Source organism: Bos mutus, chromosome 18, assembly GCF_027580195.1.
Source record: "Bos mutus isolate GX-2022 chromosome 18, NWIPB_WYAK_1.1, whole genome shotgun sequence".
NCBI lineage: Eukaryota > Metazoa > Chordata > Mammalia > Artiodactyla > Bovidae > Bos > Bos mutus.
Genome location: NC_091634.1, coordinates 2,076,702 through 2,103,889, shown reverse-complemented (window position 1 = coordinate 2,103,889; position 27,188 = coordinate 2,076,702). Strand labels below are relative to the sequence as shown.

Below are 27,188 nucleotides of genomic sequence, written 5' to 3'. Positions count from 1 at the left end.
TTTGAGCCTGTGGAGAAGGGAATGGCTACACACTCCAGTATTCTGGCCTGGAGAATCCCATGGGCAGAGGGGCCTGGTGGGCTACAGTGCATAGGGCTGCAGAGTCAGACTCGACTGAGAAACTAACACTTTTTTCCTTTAGTTTGGGTCTAAGGACCTATATTTTCCAGTCTGTTCTTTAAACGGGGAGCAAACACTCTTATACAGCAATTTGAGGGAGGTGGAGGCAAGGGAAGATGCTCTACCCACTACACCGTACAGGACGGCCTCCAGACACAAACGCCGAGGACGCTGAGGCTGAGAAACACGGGTCCTTTCTGAGACCCCTTGCTCAAAACATCCATTCCCCCTGTTCAATCCCTGCTGTCTCCATGGCAAAGGGCACTTAACAATGGGCATTTAAGTGGCTGGATCCCCTTGCAGTCCAAAGGACTCTCAAGAGTCTTCTCCAACACCACAGTTCAAAGCATCAATTCTTCAGCGCTCAGCTTTCTTTGTAGTCCAAGTCTCACATGACGACTGGAAAAACCATAGCCTTGACTAGTCGGACCTTTGTTAGTAAAGTAACATCTCTGCTTTTTAATATGCTGTCTAGATTGGTCATAACTTTCCTTCCAAAGAGTAAGCATCTTTTAATTTCATGGCTGCAATCACCATCTGCAGTGATTTTAGAGCCCAGCAAAATAAAGTCTGCCACCGTTTCTACTGTTTCCCCATCTATTTGCCATGAAGTGATGGGACCGGATGCCATGATGTTAGTTTTCTGAATGTTGAGCTTTAAGCCAACTTTTTCACTCTCCACTTTCACTTTCATCAAGAGGCTTTTGAGTTCCTCTTCACTTTCTGCCATAAGGGTGGTGTCATCTGCATATCTGAGGTTATTGATATTTCTCCCGGCAATCTTGATTTCAGCTTGTGCTTCATCCAGTCTGGCGTTTCTCATAATGTACTCTGCATATAAGTTAAATAAGTAGGATGACAATATACAGCTTTGACGTACTCCTTTTCCTGTTTGGAACCAGTCTGTTGTTCCATGTCCAGTTCTAACTGTTGCATTTTGACCTGCATACAGATTTCTCAAGAAGCAGGTCAGGTGGTCTGGTATTCCCATCTCTTAAAGAATTTTCCACAGTTTGTTGTGATCCACACAGTCAAAGGCTTTGGCATAGTCAGTAAAGCAGAAATAGATGTTTTTCTGGAACTCTCCTGCTTTTTCTATGATCCGGTGGATGTTGGCAATTTGATCTCTGGTTCCTCTGTCTTTTCTAAAACCAGCTTGAACATCTGGAAGTTCACAGTTCGTGTATTGCGGAAGCCTGGCTTGGAGAATTTTGAGCGTGACTTTACTAGCGTGTGAGATGAGTGCACTCGTGCGGTAGATCTGGACTTACTGTTTGTATTTGTCAGCAATCACTGGGGACTGGAAAAGTCTGTTCACAGTGGCCCAGAGTGAAGCCTTTGATAAAATTTACCAAGAGATGGTGGCTGGGCTTCCTCAAGCCCTATTCCCATGGGAATGATGGCCTCATATTCCTGGATTGGATGTAAATGCTGAATATCCTGATGTTCTTGTGTTCAAGCATGCTCATAGGAAGCAAACTTTTATCCTACGGTTCAGTTACACACTTCATTGAAAATAACCCTGTTCCAAGAATACTATTTCATACTAGGTGGAAGTCATATAAAATTAAAAGTTCAGTGCCAGAAATGAAGTTTTAATGTAATACATACACACACCCACCACACACGCATACACAAAAAAGAAAACCATGTTCCTTATTAACTGTAAGCTACTGCTGCTTCAAAAAGTTACATGAAATTTCAAACACACAGAATAAGGGGGAAAAAACCCAGTATTTAAAAATTCATGTGAATTCTGATTTGTTAAGAAATAAAAGTAAAAGGCTTCCAGGTGGTGTAGTGGATAAGAATGGGCCTGGAACACAGGCTGGATCCTTGATGGGGGAAGATTCCACATGCCCTGGGGCAACAAAGCCGTGAGCCACACATAAGTACTGAGCCCACACTCTGGAGCTCAGTGAGACACTTCTAAAGCACTAGTGTGGGGGGATCCTGATGATCAGCTTGTGCACAGTTCTCTGGCTGATGGTGACACAGCAGGATCATGTCACATGGGTTAACATTATCAGGCCTTAGGTTGCAGACTTCTCTTGTGGCTCAGATGGTAAAGTGTCCGCCTACAATGCAGGAGACCCGGGTTCGATCCCTGGGTCAGGAAGGTCCTCTGGAGAAGGAAATGGCAATCCACTCCAGTACTCTTGCCTGGAAAATCCCATGGATGAAGGAGCGTGGTAGGCTACAGTCCATGGGGTCGCAAAGAGTCGGACACGACTGAGTGACTTCACTTGGTCACTTGGTCTTGGTCTTAGGTTGCAGGAGCCCTGGGGCTACACGTTCATCCTCATCAAGTATATTAATAGTCTGTCCATTGGGTGGGGAAGGGGGTTCACAGCTGCAAAACAACTCAGCAAATGTGCATCAACTACTACCTGGGGACTCCCGACGGGAGCTGCAGCAGAGGCCGTGGGGGAAGGCCTGATTGGTTACACTTCCAGAAACGGCACACACTATCTGTGGGTTCTCCCTGACACACAAACTCACAACCACAAAAACTGGGATGTACAGAGTCAGTATTTTAACCTCTGTGGACCAATGTCTGTGGCCGCTACTCAGCTCTGCATCGTCCAAAAGCAGCCACACAAGACGGGTGGAGGTGCGCAGGCACACACACTCAAAATTAGTTTTCAAAAATAAGTACATAAAAAAGTTTCCACACAGGTTGTTGTTTAGTCGCTCAGTCGTGTTCGACTTCTGCGACTCCATGGACTGTAGCCTGCAGGCTCCTCTGTCCATGTGATTCTCCAGCAAGAATACTGGAGTGGATTGCCATACCCGCCTCCAGGGGATCTTCCCGACCCAGGGATCCAACCACAGTACCCTGCATCGGCAGGCGGATTCTTCACCACTGAGCCACCAGGGAAGCAATACACAACCACAAATAGTGGGTTACGTACACACAACGCACAATCGCAACCCGGCACCCGCACGCCCACATCACAGGGCCGAGCTCACACCTCCCATCGTCTCAGTCTCGCGGTCCCCTTACGCGCCGCCACAAGAGGGCGCTCGCGTCCCCACCGGGCCCACACGCAGCCGCGTCATCACAAATCGTGGAAACAGGCCGCAGAGGCTCCTGGGAAGTGTGGTCCGAGTCTCGAAAGGCGCCGCGCAAAGGACTCTGGGGCAGTTCGTTCTGCCAAGTCGCAAACGAGATTCCACCCTTGTCCTGGAGACCCATCCCTTCGCCCCTCTCCCGGGTCCACTCGACTCTGGGTCAGACAGATCGGAGCCACCGTGAGCCGAGATCCCGCAATCTCAAGTCACGAGGCTTCTGGGAGGAGCAGCCTGAGCTCGCGGTGCGCAGGCGCCAGCGCGCGCGTTCCAGGCCCCGGGTGAGCCCGGCTCTACGGCCCTTTAAGCCCTGGGGGCAGAGGGAAGGGTGTTGGGACGGAAAGCCCCCGGACAGGAGCGTGTAGGTATGGATGCCCAGGAGGGCAGCGAACTGGGGAGACTGGGTCTGGCTGAAGGGACCAAGGCAGGACCTCAGCACCTGAATCCGTCTGCGTGATCGCCTAAGGACTGCTACAGGTGGGGCCCCCGGGAGCGCAAAGCGCACCCTGCACCTGCGCGCTTTGGTGCAGGGGCGGGGCCTCGGGCGGGGCCACGCCCCCAAGAGCGGCTCGGATTGCGCGAGCGTGCCTGCCGCGGCCGGCGTGTGAGGGGCGGGGCCTCAGGCCGGAGCCGGTGGGAGCGCTGAATGAACGCCTGCGCGCCGCGTGGCTTTGTTTAGGGGCGGGGCCTCGCGCGCTCGGGGACGCCCTGGGGGCGGGGCCGCGGCCCGTCGACGTGTCCCGCGCGTGACGGGGCGGGGCCCGGCAGCGAGGGCCCGGGGGTCTCGCAGGGGACTGCGCAGGCGTGGGGAGCGAACGGGGAGCCAGGGGCGCGCGAGGTGCCGGCGCAGCTGCTGTGGTCGCCGCCCGGACGCGACCCGGGAGGACGGCGTGAGTGTGGGTGTGTGTCTGGCTGAGCTTGTGTGTCTGGGCGCCCGCCACCGCCCGCGGGGCCTTGTCTGGTCGTGTGGTGACGGAGTGTGAGATGAAGGACTCTGTGTGAAGCGTGTGGTGGCGGCGCCGTGCTGTGAGGGGAGGAGGGCGTATGGTGGCGTCTCTGCGGGTCTGTGACGGAGCCGGCCGTGTGGGGACGGGGACGTGCCTCGGGCCCGCGTTCGTGTGTCCCCGCCAGGTCTGTGGTGGTCGTGCGATGAAGAAGCGACTGCGCCTGTGGGAGGGCGCCGGGGGCGGCGCGTGAGTGTGGCTGTGCCGCTGGAGCGCGTTCGCGTGCGTGACCATGTAAGTGGCCGTGTGGCGCTGTCTGGCGTGGCTGCGTGGTTTGACCCGGTGGCTGTCCGGCGTCAGCGGCTCTGCGGTTGTGCATGGGTGGCGGTGTCACGGCGCCGTCGTGCTATGTCCCTGCGGCCGCGGGAGGAGGGTCCCCGTGGGGAGGACGCTGCGCGGCTTCGCAGGCGTGCAGGCTTCTGGGTAAAATCGGGTGAGGACAGCACCCGCGTCAGCGCTGGGACGGTTACCTGGGGTAACGTCGTGAAACCCGAATACCCAGGACGGAGAGTGGCTCAGCCCGGCGCGGGCGCTGGGTGTTTGCTGTCGTCCTGGTGGCCGTGTGCCCTTGTCCCCGCCCTGAGGTGGGGGCACAGTGGGGAATGCTAGCGGAATCTTCGTCTCTGAAGTTGAGATTGGGCGGCCATCCTGGAAGCTGAGGAGCTGAACTCTTCTGGCCCAGTTGCTCCTTTGGGTCTGTTACTGCAGTAACGCATCTGAAGAGAGGGCCGAGTCAGCCGTGGTTTCCCAGGTGGCACAGGGGTAAAGAGCCTGCCTGCCAATGCTGTAGATGCAGGTTCTATCCCTGGGTCAGGAGGATCCCCTGGAGGAGGAAACGTCAACCCACTCCAGTGTTCTTGCCTGGAAAATCCCATGGACAGAGGAGCCTGGTGGGCTGCAGTTCGTAGAGTCAGAAAAGAGTTGGACAGGACTGAGCATGTGTGCGCGTGTGCGCGCACACACACACGCATGCGATCTTCCTTGGTCTCTGGGACCTGTGACTGCATATGGTTGTGTGTTTGCTTCCTAACAGTGTAGCTTGGGGGACTCTGGGACTTCTGGTTCCATCCCTCAGTCGTTGTGTGATTTGCGGAGAGGTCACGAATATTGCCCCTGGCAAATGGAGATAGTAGTACTGATCTTATGCTTGTGGTGAATGTTAAGTACTGGGTTGGCCAAAAAGTTTGTTTGGGTTTTTCTGTAAAATGTTATGGAAAAACTCTAGTGAACCTTTTGATCAACCCAATCGAAAAGTGCCTGACACAAGTAAGCAATATATAAATGATAATTGCTTTATTATTAGTGCAATAATTGCAGAGATTTCACAGAGAATAAAATCCACACAGGAAGAAAAGCAAAAAGTGGAGCCCCAGGGAAAGGGTTTCAGGTCGAGAGGTAAAATAACCTTAAAGTCTAGGTCAAGCTTACATTGAAAATTTTTTGGTGAGGGTCCTGGGAGGGCAGGAGCAGAGGGTCTTCCCGGATGGAGCTGTCCCGAGGGAGCGCTTGCGGTTGCCATCCAAGATGGGAAGTGGCAGGAACTGGGGAGAAGTAACACAGAGATCTGGAGACATCTGTCAGCCTGTCCAGGGCTTCTCAGCTTTGGCACTTTGGATGGTTAGGGTCAGATAGTTTTTTGTTGGAATGGGGTACCGGGGAAGGCTATCCTGTATGTTGTAGGATATTTAGCATTATCTCTGCCTTCTACCCGCTAGAAGCCAGTAGCACGCCCTGCTTCACCAATTTTGACAAGCAGACATGTCTCTGGACACAGCCTGGCGTCCTGTGGCGGATACAGTCCTCCTAGTCAAGAACTACTAGTGTACAGGAGCACGATGAGGGCACACCATGAACATTCTCAGGGCCTGAGGGTGGGCAGGAGAGGGAGGGGGCTCGAAGAGAGAGGGGGTAGAGGGATATTGTTGTGGAGATGAGAAAGAAGGAAAGGTTATCTGTGGCCTGCAGCCTGGGGAGGCTCTGAGAGGCATCCCTCACTCAGCATTCAGATGCCTGCCGTGGGCCAGGCTGACAAGACAGACTCGGTTTCTACTCATCTGGTGTTTGCATTTAGTAGAGAGAGGAAGTTAAATTTATAGCAGGTGGCAATAAGTGTCTTAAAAAGTAAAGCAGGGTGAAGGGATAATACGGTGACAGCGGGTGCATTTTCACTTTTCACACCAAGGCTTCCTGTGGACGTCTCAGTTAACTCCAAAGCCAGGAATGATTCCTTGGAATTCTTTTTTTTAAAGATTATTGATTTATTTACTTATCTTTGGCTGCACTGGTTTTCATTGCTGCTCTCGGGCTTTCTCTGGTGGTGGGGAGCAGGGGCTCCTCTAGTTGCAGTGCGCCGGCTTCTCACTGTGGTGGCTTCTCTTGTGGCAGAGCATCCCAGGCTCTAGAGCACGGGCTCAGTAGTTGTGGCACACGTGGGCTTAGTTGCCTTGAGGCATGTGGGATCTTCCCGGACCAGGGATTGAACCCATGTCTTGTGCATTGGCAGGCACATTCTTAACCACCGGACCACCAGAGAAGTCCGTCCTTGAAATTCTTTGATCAGGGAATATAAGAGTTTGAGCTTATCAAAGACTTTCTTCTCTCCAGTGCTCAGGTCTGGGCTTCAACAGGGAGATCTCTGGGGCTCCAAGACGGGGGCAGTAGTTCTAACCTGTGGCTTTGCATAGACTAGAAATCTTAGAAGATACGAATAAGACATGCTTGGACTCAGGTCCCAGAGATTGACTTGATTATTCCGGCATCGGGCCCCACCATCAGTTTTTAATTAAAAAAACTCCCAAGAGATGACTGTGTACAAACAGGGTTGAGAGCTATGGCTGTGAGAAGTTTATGGGCTCTTCTGGGGCTTCTCAGCATAAGAGAAATTAATTGATGGTGGGGAGGGAAGAGGAGATACCAGTGACCGGTGCTTCCAGTATCTTGTCAAAGGCAGTCCTGACCGGTGCACTTGGCTGCAGTAGGGACATTCCTAGCCCCATCCCATTTTAAGTGAGGAAGTCAAATCTATTCCCACGCCCCGCAGAGAAAATGGCGGGGCTGACATTCAGCTGCAAAGCCTGTGTTTTCTGTTCAGCTGTGTTTGCGTCTTTGGAAAAAGTACCTTCCTGTATCCCTGGTATCTGGGGCTTTCAGGTTCAGGGTGAGAGTGAGCTTAAAATACTAGACAGGTGGTACAGCAGGAACAGGCTGGCTAAACAGAGGCAGTGAGACTGTGCCTTTCAGGTGTGTCAGGACCCGTCCCCAACTCGACACCCAGCAGAGCCCCCCGGATCACGGGGGTGCTGTGCCCAGAAGGGAGGCATGCCACTGTCCAGTAACTTAAAAAAAAAATTTATTTCTTATTTTTGGCCGTGCTCAGTTTTCGTTGCTTTGCTCAGGCTGTCTCTAGCTGTGGTGAGCAGCCGGCTTCTCATTGCCGTGGCTGCTCTTGTTGCGAAGCAAGGCTCTAAGCATGCGGGCTTTGGTAGTTGCAGCATGTGGGCCCAGTGGTTGTGGCTCAAGGGCTCATTAATTGTGGTGCACAGGCTTAGTTGCTTCATGTCATGTGGAATCCTCCTGTACCAGGGATCGAACCTGTGTCCCCTGCACTGGTGGGCAGATTCTTATCCCCTGCGCCATCAGGGAAGTCCCACTGTCCAGTAACTTGTGTGTGTGTGTGTGTTTCAGCAAAACTTTACAAAAATAGTGGCCAGATTTGGCCCACACACTGTATTTTATGGACCTCTGCCTTAGACTATGATTTTTCCACGAGGTCTTGGACACAATGCTCTGTTGATTCCCCAGGCCATGGCTGGGCCTTGGGGAACCTACGTGGGGTAGGGAGGACTTCAGAATTCTCTTTCTTAGGCCCGCTGGAGGCCGAAGCACTGGGCCAGGGAGGGGGCTGATGTGGGAGAGAACCAGGGCGGGCAGGAACCACAGGCTACCATGAGCTCATCTTAGGTAATGCTGGTTCCCAGGTTTACTCAGGAGCCACCAGCTCCCAGTCCGCGGGACATCAGAGTCACCCAGGGCACTTGTTTAAAAACTTGGGGCCCCGGACCTCAGACCTTCCAGGAGGTTCGGTGAATCTGTGCTGGGGGTTCATCGAGTCTGTTCTCTCGGGTGGCCAGGATGGCCTGGCTTCCACATGTGGTTCCACCTCTCAGCAGAAGTGGGGCTGGTGAGGGACAGAGGGGAGCGTGATGACAGTTTAATAGGCCAGTGCTGTCCTTCTGCAGGTGGGGCAACAGTCTGTAGAGAGACCCGACTTGCCCAAGGGCACTTGGAGCTGATGTCACTTTTCATCTCGGGTTTCTGGCAAGTACTGGTGAGGGGAGGGTTGCAGGTCGCTGAGCAGGAGTCAGATAGATGGTCCAGGGAATGCTTTTTGAGAGAAGTTCTTCTCTGCCTCCTGTGCGTCCAGCCCTGGAAAGACGGTGGCTGGGCTGAGGGCTGAGACTGAAGTCCTCTGCATGAGGAGGTGGGAGGGGGCTGGTGCAGCCCACACGCCCAGGGCTGGGGCCCATGTCCCCTCATGGGCCCCGGCCCCACTGTGCTGCCCGAGTTCCTGAGGGGAGAAAGCTGGAAGCTGGAGGATGCAGCCGTGCCTTCTCAGGAGCCCAGGGAGGGGTGGCCTGGGAGAGCAGGCCTGGGAGCTGTGGAAGGCCACCAGGTCCACGTTTGTCCACATGCCGGACGTCGTTTCGTGTTTCAGGCATAGGCCTTGAGGACCTGTTGTGCGGGGCCTGACACAGCTGGGGGCTGGCTGTGATGAGGGCACTCTTGAGTCCTGAGGACAGATGCCAGCTTCGGGGTCCAGAGGGACAGAATCCGCCCTCCCCACCATTGTCACCAGGCTGGAGGGGAGCTTGTGGTCAGAGCCCCAGCTGGGAAAGGAGAGAGTTCCAGAATGTGCCAAGAGCCTGACCACAGGCCCCAGACACGAGGTCCTGGAGACGCCCGGCTCCAAGCACCTTTTGAGAGCCGAGGAGGGGCCGGATCCGGAGGGCAGTCTGTGCGTGCGGACCTGGGCACTGTCCGTCCTGCCATGGGGGCCGCGTGCCCGCCGGGAGGTGTCCAGGCCACAGGTGCAGCCGCTTTGTTTCTGCCACTGTGCCTTATGCAGAGTGCTCAGGGCAGCCTCGGCGGCCTCTTAGATGTCCTCCTCGTTCTCCCGAAACGGCAGAACGTTCCAGGTAGAGGGCACGCTGGCCCTGCGTGCAGGTGCCGGACTCCAGGGAGCCCGGGAGTGCAGGGCCTGCTGAAGCTTGTGCAGCCACTCCGAGTCCTTCCCCAGCTCCAGTGAGCAGCATGGGGACCCCACGCAGAGACGTGTGACCTCAGGGAAGCCCTCCGTGAGAACGTTGCCATAGCTGGTGGGGTTCGTGACATCCTGGCAGGTGGGCACAAGGCGGGTGTTCTGGTGGGACAGGGGCCGCAGCCGTCGTAGTCTTCGTGCCCAGCAGTGTCATGGGGATTCCTGGCCGCCTCCCTGCTGCCCGTAGTCATGCTGGCCATGTCCTTGCTGAATGGACGGGGCGTAGTGCTCAGGGAAGGAGCCCTGGCTGTGCACCACCAGCAGCGACGTCTCGCCATGGCCCCTGTCGCCCACTGCCACGACCTTTGGCTCCTTCCTGCCTGGGCCAGGGGTGGCAGTCAGGGCTGAGGCTCCGGCCCCACGGTATCCAGAGCCAGGAGCCAGCAACACTGGCAGCAGTGTGGGGTAGAGCTTAACAGTAAGTTTTGAAGCTTGTACTCATCCAGGTTCTAGCCATCCTCATCTTAGGAGCAAGGCTTTAGTGTTGTGCTAAATTAAATTGCACAGTCCTTTCCCACCCTGTGGTCTGGGACTCAGAATACAGGCCCAGTTTAGACCTCTCCCCTGATGTATAGTGGGATCCAGCACTTTATTTTGTGTTATTGTTTTGAAGAGGTGATTGTCTATGCACTTGGCAAATTGTAGATAGGGAAAAGGGAATTTTGAAACCTAGTGACCCAATTCCATTCTTCAGGGACAGTCACTGCTACCAACTTCTTTATTCCATTTCCAGAACTTGTCTGTGCCTTTTCACTCAAGTATTCATATCCTGTTTTTTTTTTCTCCTAAGCATTTTCCTCTACACCTATTCTCCATCATTATACCATGTCTTGGAAATCATTTCACACACGACAGGCACAGCAGATCTCTTGGCCTCCTTAGAGCTGACATCGTGGGCCTGATTGTTCGTTCTGTGCTCCGGGCACTGTCCTGAAACTTATAGGATGTTTAGCAGCGTCTCTTGTCTCTGCCCATTAGATGCCTAGAGCACCTCACCCCTCAAGCTGGGACAACTACAAATGTCCCAGACATTGCATCTCCTGGGAGCAAAATTACCCACAGTAAAGACCCACTGGTGTAGTGCTGCCTTATTCCTTGTCAGGCTGCTTGGTGCCCCATATGTGCATGTAGCGTTCACTCCTTTTCTTACTGATAGGCAGTTGTTTCCAGGCTCTTGACAGGTAGTTAATCATAATGGGGAGAACCTTAGTATTCTATTACAGGTTAATCACTAAAGGGCCATTGCTTGTAAGCTTAAGTTACACACAGTGGCCCATCTCCGGGAACTCTGTCTCCCAGGTAATGAGCATGGAGGTAAAATACCTTTGTTTAGGTCTCTGGAATCATCCTGACCAGGGCCACCTGTGAATGACTGCAGGCAGGAAGAAATTAACGCATCCCTTTCAGAGGCTGACTGGAACCAGGAAATGTTTGCCTCTACTCCCTCCCCTTTTCGCATAAAAGAAGCCTGAATTCTAACTCAGGCAAGGTGGTTCTTTGGGACATGAGTGCGCCACCTTCTCATCTCCTGGCTTTCCAGATAAAGTCACTGTTCGTTGTTCCAGCAGCTCGTCTCTTGGTTCTTTGGTCTGTCATATGCTGAGCACTGGAGCTCGGACTTAGTAAGGTAATGATAATGTAAACACTAACACTTGTTTAGCATTGGTGCTCCCCTGAATTCATTGAGTGTTTTCATTCATTTAATTTTCACAGCAGCCCTGTGGAGTTGTCCTGGTTATTTTCCTCGTTTGGCTGTTGAGGAAGCTAAGGCCCAGAGAGGACAGGGAGGGCATTTGAGTCACTCAGGAAGTGGGTGGCGAAGTTGGAAGCTAAACCCAGACCACCTGGCTCCAGATGCATGCCCTCCACCGAAGCACTGCCCTGGCTCCTCCTGCAAACCCTGTCATTTTACACACATGCAGGAATGTCCAAAGACGTATCAGAAATACCTGGGTCAAACAGTATGTGCACCCTCAGTCTTAGGCGGTATTGCCAAGTCGCTGGTCTCTCTAAGCAGCCCTGTGTGAGAATTCTTGCCGCAGCCCTCTTGGTGGGTGTCAGGCGTCCTTGGTGATGCTTGGTGTATACCAAATTAAAAAGGAAAAGGAAGGCGAGAGATAGCTGTGTGCCTGTAGTTGAGGGTAACTCAGGTCAACTTCTGCCAGCTTAGGGCGAGGGAGATTTGTGTTTACCCCATTGTACAGATGAGCAGACTGAGGCTCTATGTAGCTCTCCCACAGCCAGTAATCGGCAGAGGCAAACTTCGAATCCAGAATTATCTAACGACAAACTGCTGTTCTTTTCTCCCAGCTGTGCCGAGTTCCTTGGAGGAAATTACTTCGTGGACAAGAATCACACACCTTCAATTCACGGTGTGTGACGAGCACAAGCAGCTATGAGAAGCCACAGGATGGACGCCATGCCACTTCCTGGAGCAGTCCACTTGACTTGAGGAACCAGAAAGGAAGAATCTGGTAAGTGACTTTTAAATACAGTTTTTATATTAACAGATTTATCATGATGTGGAATGCAAAAGTCATATGGTTGTTGCAGGAAAAAAAAACAAACAGAAGACTTCAGGAGTTTTATGTGTTGGGCAGCTGCTTTGGGGTGTTCTCAGGCTGCTGAGTTAGACATTAGCCCTCCTTTGCTGTGCAGGGATGTTAGTCAGAAGCGCTTAGAGGCCGCGTGGCAGTGGAGTGCTGGAGCTGGCCCACCCCGGCTCACGCAAGCCCATGGGGCACACGTCTCCCCAGCCTCAGGTTCAGTGGCATCAGTTCGATATCTTATAGCACACTCTGATGGCAGTCTCTACACCATGGAAATCGGCAGACATTGCAGGCTACAGCAGCGTGTACGTGACCTTCCTGCAGCAACCATAAGTTCGTTCTCTGTGAGTCTCTTTCTGTTTTGTAAGTAACTTCTTTTGTGTCATTTCTTTTTAGATTCCACGTGTAAGGGATGTCAAACGGTATTCCTCCTTCTCTGTCTGACTTCACTGAGTAGAACACTCTCTAGGTCCGTCCGTGTTGCTGCGGATGGCATTGTCTCGTTTTTCTAATGGCCGAGTGTACTCTACTGTATGTGTGTCCACATCTTTGTCCGTTGCTCTGTCGGTGCACATGTAGGTTGCCTCCATGTCTTGGCTGTTGTGAGCCCTGCTGCAGTGAACGTTGGGTGCATGCCTTCTTTCAGGTCATGTTCTTCTCCAGATCCATGCCCAGGCCTGGGGTTGCAGGGCCACATGGTAGCTGTACTTTTATTTTTTTGAGGAACCTCCATACCGTTCTCCATAGCGGCTGCACCAGTTTACATTCCCACCCATAACGTAGGAGGGTTCTCTTCTCTCCACCCTCTCTTTAGCATTTATTGTTTGTGGATTTTTGATGATGGCCATTCTGAGTGGTGTGAAGTGATACCTCACTGTAGTTATGATTTGCATTTCTCTAATAATTAGCTCTGTTGAACATCTTTCATGTGCCAATTGGCCATCTGTGTGTCGTCTTTGGAGAAATGTCTGCTTAGGTCTTCTGCCCACTTTTTGAGTGAGTTGTTTGTTTTGATGCTGTTAAGTATTATAGTTCCGTTCAGTTCACTCCCTCAGTCGTGTCTTGACTCTTTGCAACCCCATGAATCGCAGCACGCCAGGCCTCCTTGTCCATCACCAACTCCCGGAGTCCACCCAAAGCCATATCCATTGAGTCGGTGATGCCATCCAACCATCTCATCCTCTGTCATCCCCTTCTCCTCCTGCCCTCAATCTTTCCCAGCATCAGGGTCTTTTCCAGTGAGTCAGCTCTTCGTGTCAGGTGGCCAAAGGATTGGAGTTTCAGCTTCAACATCAGTCCTTCCAATGAACACTCAGGACTGATCTCCTTTAGGATGGACTGGTTGGATCTCCTTGCAGTCCAAGGGACTCTCAGACTTGTCCAACACCACAGTTCAAAAGCATCAATTCTTCGGCGCTCAGCTTTCTTTATAGTCCAACTCTCACATCCATACATGACCACTGGGAAAACCATAGCTTTCACTAGACAGACCTTTGTTGACAAAGTAATGTCTCTGCTTTTTATTATGGTGTCTAGGTTGGTCATAACTTTGCTTCCAAGGAGCAAGTGTCTTTTAATTTCATGGCTGCAGTCACCATCTGCAGTGATTTTTGAGACCCCAAAATAAAGTCTGTCACTGTTTCCACTGTTTCCCCATCTATTTGACATGAAGTGATGGGACCAGATGCCATGATCTTAGTTTTCTGAATGTTAAGTATCATAGCTGTTTGTAAATTTTGGAGACTAATCCCTTACCAGTCACATTGATACAGATATTTTCTCCCAATCTGTGGGCTGTCTTTTTGTTTTTTGTTTCCTTTGCTGTGCAAAAGCTTTTGAGTTTGAGTAGGTCCCATTCCTGGAGAAGGCAATGGCAACCCACTGCAGTATTCTTGCCTGGAAAATCCCATGGACAGAGGAGCCTGGTAGGCTGCAGTCCATGGGGTTGCTAAGAGTTGGACACAACTGAGTAACTTCACTTTGACTTTTCACTTTCATGCGTTGGAGAAGGAAATGGCAGCCACTCCAGTGTTCTTGCCTTGAGAATCTCAGGGACAGGGGAGCCTGGTGGGCTGCCGTCTATGGGGTCGCACAGAGTCGGACACGACTGAAACGACTTAGCAGCAGCAGGTCCCATTGCATTTGTTTTTGTTTGTCTTTATTTCCTTTTTTTTGTGAGATGAATTGAGAAGATATTGCTGTGGTTATGTGAGTGTGTTCTGCCTATGTTTTCCTATAGGAGGTTTATAGTATTCAGTCTCACGTTTAGGTCTTTTTTGAGCTTATTTTTGTGTATGGAGTTAAAGAATGATCTAGTTTCATTTTTTTTTTTTTTTACATATGACTGTCTAGTTTTCCAAGCACCATTTGTTGAAGAGACTGTCTTTCCAACATTGTGTAGTCTTATTAATAATACATTTTAAAACTCAATACAGTACATCTGACATATTACCTTTTCAACTTATAATCAATATAAACAATTACCCATGGGATTTTTTACATTCTATTTTTTTTCATACTAGGTCTTTAAAATCATGTATTTTATGGTTATGTATTTTATGGTTAGAGTGCACCTCAATCCAGACACTTAATTTTTATTGGAGATATTTGATCTATATTTAAATTTTGTAAAATTTATTATTGGAGGGTGGTCCCTGTTGGCCTAGTGGTTAGGATTCTGGGCTTTCACTGCTGTGGCCTGGGTTCCATTCCTGGTTGGGGGGCTGAGATACTCCACAAGCCACATGGCATGGCCCAAAGAAAGAAACCCAAACTGTTCCAGACATACTTAAAAGCTTTACAGTAACTGAACTAAGGATCAGGTTTTAATCTTAGATTAGTGATAAATTTTAATTTGATGATTCTAGTAGTTATCATTTTTATAGTTTTAATAATAAATGAATTGAAATAAAATGAAACAGTTTCTTATTTCCAGAACTCAGTGTCCGCTGGTATTCATGTTGGACGAGACAGGTATAGAGTGACGGGGTGATAGAGGGCCTCCCTTGGAGGTGATTCTTGACATCTCAGCTCTTACTCTCTCACCCTGGTGCACACCATTGAGGTTTCTCTTCCAGATTTCTGCGCACCTGTCTAATGAGCCCCTTCTGCAGCTCTTGCTTCCTCCTTCATACCCCACCAACACACGTTCATAGTATTGGCCACATAGCCACCAAGAAAAATTTTTGTTAAATGTTAAGTCAGTCACATCATTCCTTTACTCAACTACCATCCCTCCTCACACCTTATCACACTTAGATCAGTTCCATACTGCTTGTCACCCCCTTCATGACCCGGCCCCTCCTGACCCCAGTCACCTCAGGCTCACCATTTCCCCGCTCTCTCATGCTGCTTCCACTTACCATCCTCTGCCCTCCATACGCCTAGTGTGTGCCCGCCGCAGGCCCACCATCTCCCCGCTCTCTCACGGTGCTTCTGCTCACCTGCATTCTCTCTGCCCTCCACATGCCCAGCGTGTGCCTGCTGCAGGGCTCTTGCACCGGCTGTACCTCTACCCAGAATGTCTTTCTCCCCGTGCCTAGGTGACTCATGCGTGTGCTGCAGTCACACCTCAGCTCCGGGTGGCCTCTTCTGAGAGGCCTCCCCCGCCGCCTGCCCCTCCTTCCCTGCTCAGGTCCAGTTTCCTTCACAGCAGGGATCGCGGCTCACGCTGGACTCTGTGTGGGCCTGTCCTCCCTGCTGAAACGTAAGGGACCGAGAGCAGGTGCGTCTCTGCTCTGACTCTGCTCCCCTGCCAGGCCCTGGGACAGCTCCTGGCACGTGGCGGGCACGCCACAGCTACTTGTCAGCTGAAGAGCGGGCGTCTGCCCCTTTCACTGTCTCCTGACCTGGCGCCTCCTGTGATCTCAGGAATAGACGGTGTTGGCTGCAGCTTCTCCCTGGTGCTGAGAAAGGGCAGCAATGTTTCAGACAATGCTCTGACTTACCCGGTGTGTGTGTGTGACCAAGGTGTGGGCCTGGAGGCTGTGGGCCCTCCCGATGGCGCAGGCAGTCTCACGGCTTCTCTTCTCCCCCAGGTTCACCTTCTCAGTGCGCTTCCCTCCTCCAGCTGTGAGCCCTAAGACAGAGGAGAGGATGCCTGCTGCTCGGGGGAAGTCCAAGTCCAAGGTAAGTACTGCTCTTCCTTCGGGAAAGTTCTTCTGCCTTGTAGGAAACCATTTCTTTCCTTCCGGCCCCATGAAGACATGGTCCCTGGTTTCCTTCCATCACCTCAGAGGGTGGGAGCGTGAGTAGGGGCCCCCTCTCCTTTTTTCTCAGTGTGTGCATGACCTTTCACCTATGCATTCAGCATCTCCAGGGGCTCTGCCTGTCTTCCCTCCCCAGAGAGAAGGCCAGAGACACCGTGATTTCTCAAGGTGGACATGAGTGCCCAGGTGGGACCTGCTGGGGCAGAGGGCTAGATGTTGTCCTCCAGAGTTAATCTCTAATGTTGCCGTTGTTTCTACTTATACAGCCCGTATTTACGAGGAGGAAACTTCTCTAACTTTGCGAGACTTCTGACCCTGTTGGTATTCAGGTAGAGTTAGTTGGACCAGGCCAGTGAGGCAGCCGCCTATGATAGGCATGTTTCAAGATTTTAGCAGTCAAGCAATTTTCTACAGTAAGCCTCCTGAATGCAGTTTCTCATAATGGACACTTTTGCCCTTTAAGTTGTGTGTATTCGTTCCCCATTGCTGCAAACTTGGCCATTCAAGACAGCATACATTTATTTTCACAAGTTTGTGGGTTGGGGTTCAGACCCAGCTTGGGTTAGCTGGGTCCTCTGTTTTGGGTCTCACAAGAGTGAAATCAAGCTGTCCGCCAGCTGTGGTCCCATCTGATGCTCAGGGTCCTCTTCTGAACTCAGTGGTTACTGGCAGAATTTCATTCCTTCTCCTCTGCTTCCCGAGTGGCTCCCTTTGTCCCATCATCAAACCAGTATCAACAGGTCCAGTGCCACTCATGCTGCAGATCTCCCCGACTTCCCTTTCCGCTTTCCTCTTCTGCCAGCTGGAGAAAATCCTTTGCTCCTGGGGGCTCCTGTGATGACACTGAGCCGACCTAGATAATCCAGGCTACTTCCTTCTATTTCAAGGTCAACTGATTTAACCTTGATAACATCTGCAAAAATTTTGCCACGTATAATGCACTCACATCTGGTTAGGGACATGAATCAGAAGCAGGACTGCCCAGACTGAACCCCAGCTTCTCCATTTACAAGCTGTTAGACCTCCAGTAAGTTACCTCACCTCTCTCGGCCTCAGTTCCCGTATCTGTACCATTGCTGTGGTCCTCTGGGCAGTGTCCCGGTCACTGCCTAACATGGGCTAGTGCATGCAGGGTACCTAGAAGAATGCCTTGTCTTTGTCAGTGCCGTGTAAATCCAAGTTGATGTGCAGGTTGATGGAACAAAACCTTTAACACCAGCTGTATCATATTGCATTGTGTTTTATCTATTACAACTGCCCCTTCTGATCTCAGAGCCTCAGTGTTTCCTTAATAGAACCCTGGCATCACGTGTCTTCCATGCTTGGAAGTCCACTGTTTTCTCCAGCCGTGTGGCAGCACAAGCCCGCAGTGAAAGGACATCTGCTTTTCCATTTCAGGCACCAGTGACATTTGGGGATTTGGCCATCTACTTCTCCCAGGAGGAGTGGGAATGGCTGAGCCCCATTCAGAAGGATCTGTATGAAGATGTCATGTTGGAAAACTACCAGAACCTGGTTTCTCTCGGTAAGGCTCTCCTGCTCCCATGATCCACAACTGGACTGTTGAGGGAGATGAATCGATTAGTCAGGGAAATAGAAGCCACTCCAGTTTGGCTTTTTTTTTTTTTAACAGCTTTATTGAGGTATAATTCACCCATGTGAAGTATACAGTTCAGTTGGTTTTTTAAGTGTATTTACAGACTTGGGCACCCGTCACCATAGTCAATTTTAGAACATCTTCAGTTCAGTCACTTAGTCGTGTCCAACTCTTTGCGACTCCATGAACCACAACACGCCAGGCCTCCCTGTCCATCACCAATTCCCGGAGTTCACCCAAACCTATGTCCATTGAGTCGGTGGTGCCATCCAACCATCTCATCCTCTGTCGTCCCCTTCTCCTCCTGCTCTCAATCTTTCCCAGCATCAGGGTCTTTTCGAATGAGTCAGCTCTTTGCATCAGGTGGCCAAAGTGTTGGAGTTTCAGCTTCAACATCAATCCTACCAATGAATACCCAGGACTGATCTCCATTAGGATGGACTGGTTGGATCTCCTTGCAGTCCAAGACTCTCAAGAGTCTTCTCCAACATCTTCATTACCCCCCAAAGAAAGCCTGTAACTATCATCAATCACTTTTTTATTTACCTGTGCCAACTAACGCCCCCAGATTAGGCAAACACTAAACCATTATCTACTTTCTGTCTATGAATTTCCCTATTCTTGGTGTTCCATAAAAATGAAATTAAATATGTTGTCCTTTGTGTCTGACTTCTTTCATTTAAGGTAATATTTTTGAGGTTCATCTGCATTGTAGCATGTATCAGTACCTCATTTCCTCTTCATGGCCAAATAATATTCCACCTTTTCTTTTTCCATTCCCCAGTTGATAGGCATCTGGGTTGTTTCCACTGTATGGCTGTTATGAATCTGCTGCTGTGAATGTTCATGGGCAAATTTTTGTGTGGGTGCATATTTTCATCTCTCTTGGGTGTATGTCTAGGAGTGGTAGGTACTGGTCATATATCAATAGTAACTATATATATAACCTTTTGAGGACTTGTTTTTGAGAGAAATAATTTAAAGAATTGACTTTTAGCAGGTACTATTAAAAGGTGACTATTGGACGCTGAGGTAACAGATGGTAACTGCAGGACACACCATCCTAGGGCTGGGAGGACAGAGGGAAGAGTTTGGAGTTTTAAGGACTTTGGGAATAGGACTCAGATTTCAAAAGGAGAGGGGAGCACTGCCTGTTTTGTTTATCCTGCTGAGAGGGCAACATGAGGCTCGTTCTGGGAGTCACAGCTGAAAAAAGCAAAGCAGAAATGGAAACCGCCAGTACTGCTATTGGCGGATGCTGACAGGGAGCAGCTGGCATGGGAGTGTGGGTTACAGCAGACCAGAGGATGCGGGCTCGCGTGTGGGAAGACTGTCACCAAATGACCAGCCTCGGGAGTTCTGCTCCAGCTCCTCCCCAGAGTAGTTGGTTTTGTAGAGTTAGAGGTGAATAGCTATACTGTCTATGACTGACCTTTCATCCTTTTCTCCACCTACCCTTCACATCCTCTGTGCTCCTTTTGCATGAATAAACCCCATTTCTCTTGAGACAAAGCCTGATTCTAATAGCTGTGGTGCCCACATCATGCTCAGTTCCAGTGTTTTTCCTGTGTTGCAGGACTTTCCTTTCGGAGACCAAACGTGATCACCTTATTGGAGAAAGGGAAAGCGCCCTGGATGGTGGACCCAGTGAAAAGACGCCGGGGCTTGGGTGAGTGCCTTCCATCATAAAAGGGCAACATCTTTAAGATAATAGTTGAGAGCCACTTTCTCCACCTCAAAGACCCCAAGGTTGTGCAGAAAACTCAAGTCTCTTCAGTATGTGTCCCCAGAGGGAGAATAATTAATATTCAACAAGCCTCTCACTAGGTATCTGATATTCTTTAAAAAAATAAATTATTTATTTGGTTGCTGCTGCTGCTGCTGCTGCTGCTAAGTCGCTTCAGTCGTGTCCAACTCTGTGTGACCCCATAGACGGCAGCCCAGCAGGCTCCCCTGTCCCTGGGATTCTCCAGGCAAGAACACTGGAGTGGGTTGCCATTTCCTTCTCCAATGCATGAAAGTGAAAAGTCAAAGTGAAGTCGCTCAGTCGTGTCCGACTATTAGCGACCCCATGGACTGCAGCCTACCAGGCTCCTCTGTCCATGGGATTTTCCAGGCAAGAGCACTGGAGTGGGGTGCCATTGCCTTCTCCTATTTATTTGGCTGTGTCTGGTCTTAGTTGTATCATGCTGGATTGCCAAACAGACTCCCTAGTTACGACACCCGGGCTCCAGAGCTCACAGGCTTAGTTGCCCCGTGGCATGTGGAATCTTAGTTCCCTGACTGTGGGTTGAACCTGCGTATCCTGCATAACAAAGTGAACTCATAACCACTGGACCACCAGGGAAGTCCTTGATACTCAGGTTCCTCCCAGCAGCTCTATAAGGTCGATCCTCTTCTCATTCCGGTTTTATAGATGAAGAAACTGAGGGCCAAAGAAGTTCAGTGACTTGCCCAAGTTCACCTAGCTGGGAGGTAGCACCAGAGTTGGGATTTGAACCCCAGCTTCTGGTCTCAGAAGCTCAGGTTTTAATAGCCTCATCCCCATCCTGCTTTGGTTTTCATATTTCCCTTCAGAGAAAGTGTGTGTATTCTGACTTCTCTAGTGATTGTATTTATAATGACCTGACTTGCATCATTGTGTTCATTCCTTAAAAAAAAATTAAAAATCTTTCCCATAAGCGTTTATTTTGACTGCTTTTCAAGAACTCATTTCCTTCTCTAGTATTAATAGATTCTTCTTTGATTGGTTAAATTATGGGTTTTTAAATTTTGTTTTGTTTTTAGTTCATTTTTACAGCTATGAGTTTAATTTTTTAATTGTAAAAAGCACATAACATTAAATTTACCATCTTAACCATTTAAATTTAGTTTTTATTTATTTATTTTTTGACTGTGCTGCTTGGCTTGTGGGATCTTAGTTTTCTGAGCAGGAATTGAACCTGTGCCCTTGGGAGTGAGAGCATAGAGTCCTAACCACTGGATTGCCAGGGAATTCCCATCTTAACCGTTTTTAAATGTACAATTAAGTATATTTGCATTGTTGAACAAGAGGTATCCAGAACTTTTTAAGTATTGCAATACTGAAACTCCATACCCACTAAATACTAATTCTTTCCACCTCACCACTCAGCCCTTGGTATGATTTTGACTACTATGGATACTTCATATGAATGGAATCATGCAGTATTTGACCTTCTGTTACTAGCTTTTTTCCACTTAGCATAATGTCATCAAGGTTCATCCGTGTTGTAGTACATGACAGGATTTTCTTTTTTAAGGTTACATCATATTCCACTGTGTGTATATACCACGTTTTCTTTCTTTATTCATCTGTTCGTGGACATATGGGTTGCTTCCACATCCTAGCTACTGTGATTTGTGCTGCAGTGAATACGGGTGTACAGAGAAATCTCTTCACGATCCTGATTTCAATTCCTTTGGATATATACCCAGTGTTAGTATTGTTGAATCATATGGTAGTTCTGTTTTTAAGTTTCTAAGGAACCACCATACCATTTTCCACAGTGGCTACACCATTTTTCATTTCCACCAGTAGCACACAAGGGTTCCGGGTTCTGCTAATCCTTACAGCACATGTTTTCTGTTTTTTAATATATATATAGGCTGTTTTTATGTTGTAAGATGATATTGTGGATTTAATTTACATTTCTCTAATGATTAATGATGTTGAACATCTTTTAATATGTTTATTGGCCACTTGTCTGTCTTCCTTGGAGAAATATCTATTCAAGTCCTTTGCCCATTTTTTTAATAGGGTAATTTGTCTTTAAGTTGTAGAAGTTCTTTATGTATTCTGCATGTTAGTCCTTTATCATATATGTGATCTGCAATATCTATAGGTTGCGTTTTCCCTGTTGTTTTCTCGGAAACACAAAAGTTAAGTTTGATGTAGTCTCATTCTCTTCTTTCGTTTTGTTGCCTGTGCTTTTGGTGCCATATCCAAGACATTCAGTGCCAAATCCAATGTCCTGAAGCTTTTCCCCTGTGTTTTCTGCCTAGGAGCGTAATAATTTTTGGTCTTACGTTTTAGGTCTTTAGTCTATTTTTGACTTAGTTTTTGTATATAGTGTAACTAAGGGGTCCATGTTCATTCTTTTGCAAGTAGGTACCCAGTTTTCCCAACACCATTTGTGGAAGAAACTGTTCTTTCCCCTTTGTGACAGCCTTGGCGCCCTTGTTGAAAATCGTTTGACCGGATATATGGGAGTTCATTTCCGGGCTGTCTGTTCTCTTCCATCGGTCTGTATGTGTCCCTGCCACACCATCTTAATTATTAGGGAGTCTCAGCATCCTTCTTCATTTCTCTCTTTCAAGAGTGTGTTGGTTATTCAGGGTCCCTTGAGATTCTATATGAAATTTAGGACTTTTTTCTACTTCAAAAAATTTTACTGGGATTTTGATAGGGATTGCATTGAATGTGCAGATAACTTTGAGTGGTATGGGCAGTTTTACAATATTAAGTCTTTCAATCCACAAGCATAGGATGTCTTTCCATTTATTTATAGCTTTGATTTCTTTTAGCAATGTTTGTAGTTTTCAGTGTCTTTCATCTCTTTGGTTAAACTTACTCCTAAATATTTTATCCTTTTTGATGTTATAGTAAATGGGATTGTTTTCTCAATCTCCTTTATGGAGTGGTCATTGGTAGTATATAGAAACAAAACTGATTTTTGAGTGTTGATTTTATATCCTGCCACTTTACTGAATTAATTCACTTATTAATTCAAATTAATTAATAAATGTTCAAACTGTTTTTGGTGTGAAATTGAGGTAGTTCCTTCTGTTCCTAGCTCACTGAGTGTTTTTTATCATGAAAGAGTGATGAATTTTGTCAAAAGCTTTTTCTGCATCAGTTGAGACGATCATGTGGTTTTGTCCTTTAATTTGGTGATTGTGATATATTACATTTATTTTCCTACGTTGGACTATCCTTGTATTCCAGGTATAAATCCAACTTGCTCATTTGTATGATCCTTTTAAGGTACTGTTGAATTTGGCTTGCTAGTATTTTGTTCAGGATTTTTGCATAAGTATTTAACAGGGATATTGATCTGTACTTTGATTTTCTTATGGTGTGTCTTGTTTTGGTGTTAAGGTAATGATGACCTCATACAATGAGGTAGTAAGTATTCTCTCTGCTTTTGTCCTCTGAAAGAGATCATGGAGAATTGGAATGATGTCTTCCTTAAATGTTTTGTATATTTCACTAGCAAACACACATGGGCCTGGTACTTTCTGTTTGGGAAGGTTATTAATTACTGATTCAGTGTTTAAATACATGTGTGCCTATTCAGATCATCTTTTTCTTATGTTTTGAGTTTTGGCAAATTGTGTCTGTCTATAGTTTACTTTCTGCCTTTCCTGGACATTTCCTACAATAAAACTACATGTATCTATTGAACAGTTTATGGAGTTTAATGTGGTATATGTTGTTGTTGTTCAGTTGCTAAGTCTTGCCCAACTCTGTGACCCCGTGGACTGCAGCATGCCAGGCTTCTCCGTCCTTCACTGTTTGCTGGAGTTTGCTCAGGCTCATGTCCATTGTATTGAGTCAGTGATGCCGTCCAACTATCTTATCCTCTGTCACCCCCTTCTCCTCCTGCCTTCAGTCTTTTCCAGCATCAGGGTATTTTCCAATGAGTCAGCTCTTCGCACCAGGTAGCCAAAGTACTGGAGCTTCAGCTTCAGCATTTTCTTTAGGGGTTGACTAGTTTGATCTTGCGGTCCAAGGGACTCTCAAGAGTCTTCTCCAACACCACAGTCCAAAAACATCAATTCTTCAGCATTCAGCCTTATTCATGGTCCAACTCTCATATCTATACATGACTACTGGAAAAACCATAGCTTTGACTATATGAACCTTTGTCAGCAAAGTGATGTCTCTGCTTTTTAATAGACTGTTTAGGATTGTCATAGCTTTTCTTCCAAAGTATATGGTATATATTTATTCAATAATAAAACCTTTATTCATTTCAAATTGCACTTCCGTGAATTTGTTATTAAATATTTCTATGAAGTCCTTACTATGTTAAAACTATAATAAAACACTCAAAGAGTTATTACTCTAATTATCATCATTGTTATTATTTTGACTGATAATTATTGCAAACAGCTTCATTTTTTTAGCACAGGAAAACAAACTGAATTTCTTGATGTCTTTCAGACTTAGGGTCTAAATGTGAGACCAAGAAGTTACCTCCAAATCAGTGCAACAAATCTGGGCAAAGCATCTATCAGAAACCAGTTTCCACGCCACAAAAAGTTCCCACAGGAAAGAGAGGCTGCAGGAAAAATTCAGTCCTAATAAAACGCAAGAAAGTACACTCAGAGAAGAAATCTTTAAAATGTAACGACTGTGGGAAGTTCTTTAGTCAAAGTTTATCTCTTAAATTCCATCAGAACTCTCATGCTGGGGAGAAGCCTTATGAATGCAGTAGTTGTAGAAAAGCTTTCAGACAGATCTCATCCCTCATTCTTCATCAGAAAATCCACAATGGAAGGAAAAGCTTTGAATGTAATAAATGTGGGGAAAGCTTCATTCAGAGAACATCCCTGCTCCTACATGGGAAGATTCATGGTGAAAAGGAAGTCTTTGACTGTGGGAAGGCCTTGAGTCAGTGCTCATCTCTCAGTATACATCAGAAAATCCACTTTGTTGAAAATGTCTACCAGTGCAGAAAATGTAAGAAAGCCTTCATTCGCATGTCATCTTTTTTACTTCATAAGAAAATTCACAGTGGAAAGAAAATATACAAATGCAATAAATGTAGGAGAGTCTTCAGTAAGAAATCAGTCCTTGTTATACATAAAAGAATTCATACTGGAGAGAAAACTTGTGAAAGTGAGAAGGCCTTAAGTCACAGTCTACAGCAGAGAAGTCACCATTTAGAGAATCCTTATAAATGCAGAAAATGTGGGAAATTCTTTAGTAGAATTTCATCCATTATGCTTCATCAGAGAATTCATAATTCAGAGAAACCCCACAAATGCAATAAATGTGAGAAGATATTCAGGCGGCTTTCAACCCTTATTCTACATCTAAGAATTCATAATAAAGAGAAACTATACCAATGTAATAAATGTGCAAAGGTCTGCAATCGGCATTCATCCCTTATCCAACACCAGAAAGTCCATACGAAGAAAAAGAAACTGTTTGAATGTAAAGAGTGTGGGAAGATGTTTTCTGGAACTGCCAACCTTAAAATACATCAGAACATTCATTCTGAAGAGAAACCCTTCAAATGCAATAAGTGTAGTAAAGTTTTTGGCCGCCAGTCATTTCTTATTGAACATCAGAGAATTCATACTGGAGAAAAACCCTATCAGTGTGAGGAGTGTGGAAAAGCCTTCAGTCACCGCATCTCTCTTACGAGACATAAGAGAATTCATAGTGAAGACAGACCCTATGAATGCGATCAGTGTGGGAAGGCCTTCAGTCAGAGTGCACACCTCGCCCAACATGAAAGAATTCACACTGGAGAGAAACCATACACATGCAAAACATGTGGGAAGGCCTTTAGCCAGCGGACATCCCTCATCCTCCATGAAAGAAGTCATACTGGAGAGAAACCCTATGAATGTAATGAATGTGGGAAGGCATTTAGCAGCGGCTCTGATCTTATTCGGCATCAGAGAAGTCATTCCTCGGAGAAACCCTATGAATGTAGTAAATGTGGGAAGGCATACAGTCGGAGCTCATCCTTGATTCGACATCAGAATACACATTCTGAGGAAAAGGCTTAAGATCGTTTTAAATATGTAAAAGCAGAGAGGGAGGCCAGCCAAGTAGCAGAGACAGAGGCGTGGGAAAATGCATGTCTGTAACACAAACTGTAAAAATGGGGCAGTTTGATTTTGTGTCCCACTTTGAAAGCCAAAGAACAAAAGTCATTGGTGATTTGACTGGAGGATCTGAAATCAACTGAAGCAGTGACTTTATCATATATGTTAGTTTCAAAATAACAAGCTCAGATGATTGGGTCAGTCATTTTTAATGAAGAGCATTCTTCATTTGATAAAAATAACTGATACTTTATTTCCATCGTAACTTTAAAGCCATTTCATTGGTCATGTACAACAAAGTAAATTGTAAATCCATTTTTCTGGATGGATCTGTGAGCCTGACTTAAGGTCATGTGAAGAAAGAGTTTGAGTTTGTCCTTTAGAAGTATCACAGAAGGAATTTTCTCACAAACCAGGGTGCCATTTTCAGCTAACAGTAACTTGTGGGTGAGAATAAAGAAGACTGAGTAAAGAGATAATAGCACTCACAATTGTGTGGAGCGATAGAATCATTACCATACTGTCTCTGTCGATATGAAGATATATGATCTTCATGGTGTGAAAAATCTAACAAGCCTGGGACAAGCTAATGGGGAAAAAAACAGGATGTACTAAAGAATGAGGAACTTCAGAATGGGGAGAAATTATTGTTTTGTTTGTATATGAATTTATATTTATATGAATAAACATTGGTATTTTTATGTAAGAACACTGGTGTGCCACAAGTGATTGGTGGAGAATGGGATGTCGTGGACTGAATTCATGTTAAAAACGTAACCCCCAATGTGACTGTATTTGAATTGAGGCCTTTTGGGATATAGTAAGGGTTAGATGAGGTCTTGAGGATGTGGTCCTCATAATAGGAATGGTGTTTTTACAAGAAGAGACACCAGAGATCTCTGCTGTGCGAGGACACAAGAAGTCAAACTAGCCCTCACCAGCATCCAGCTGTGTGTCATCCTGACCTCGGACTTGCAGCCTCCAAAACTGTGAGAGATGAATTCTACATCACTCAGTTTATGGTGTTTTGTTATGGCAAACTAAACTAATACGTGAGAAAAACCCTGCATTTATGTGCCAGGCTCTTAATTCTTGTCAGCTGTTCACCATATATACAATAGTGTTCAGTCCTTCTTTCCAGTTTGTGCAAAATATATAAGAAATAAAATCAGAGTTCTTTTTTGGAACTGGCTTATATACAGTTGGACTCTTCTGTGTGTTTTCCTATTGCAAAAGCTATTTTTGAAAATACCCATATGTTGTTAAGACAACTATGTGGATTGTTTGATCACATGAGGTCACTCTAACTTTGAACACAGCTGAGAAAATAACAACTGGATTTATGAAGGGAGCATGCATGCAGTATAATAGAACAATTAATTTTCCATTTAAACTTGTCATATCAGTGTGCAAACTCAGCATAAAAACCAGCACTTCAAGCAAACGGATGAGCAGACGACACAGAGAAGGCTCATGGAGGGCCATGTCTTTTCTCCCTACCGTTCTGTACACACA

At 47.3% G+C, this 27,188-nt stretch overlaps 1 protein-coding gene across 9 annotated transcripts; it reads left to right on the top strand.

Annotated features, from left to right (window-relative positions):
* Positions 1 to 3,277: 3,277 nt before the first annotated feature.
* ZNF667 (zinc finger protein 667) lies at positions 3,278 to 26,384 on the top strand. 9 transcript variants are annotated; one of them, XM_070387025.1, is made up of 7 exons: positions 3,943 to 4,082; positions 11,824 to 11,987; positions 12,459 to 12,531; positions 16,100 to 16,190; positions 17,669 to 17,795; positions 19,444 to 19,536; positions 24,055 to 26,384. In XM_070387025.1, exons 4-7 carry the CDS (start codon positions 16,158 to 16,160, stop codon positions 25,632 to 25,634), a joined length of 1,833 nt encoding a protein of 610 aa, XP_070243126.1. In that variant the 5' UTR covers positions 3,943 to 4,082; positions 11,824 to 11,987; positions 12,459 to 12,531; positions 16,100 to 16,157; the 3' UTR covers positions 25,635 to 26,384. The 9 variants fall into 9 exon arrangements, with proteins under 9 accessions (XP_070243119.1, XP_070243123.1, XP_070243124.1 ...); XM_070387018.1 differs by lacking the exons at positions 3,943 to 4,082; positions 12,459 to 12,531 and adding an exon at positions 3,278 to 3,473; XM_070387022.1 differs by lacking the exons at positions 3,943 to 4,082; positions 12,459 to 12,531 and adding an exon at positions 3,278 to 3,557.
* The last annotated feature ends 804 nt before the right edge of the window (positions 26,385 to 27,188 follow it).

Excerpts from the sequence above, each read along its gene's own strand:
- ZNF667 (XM_070387018.1), top strand. The coding sequence starts at position 16,158 with ATGCCTGCTGCTCGGGGGAAGTCCAAGTCCAAG. Across the intron at positions 16,191-17,668 it reads GGGGGAAGTCCAAGTCCAAG|GCACCAGTGACATTTGGGGA; the intron begins GTAAGTACTGCT and ends TTTCCATTTCAG. Across the intron at positions 17,796-19,443 it reads CCAGAACCTGGTTTCTCTCG|GACTTTCCTTTCGGAGACCA; the intron begins GTAAGGCTCTCC and ends CCTGTGTTGCAG.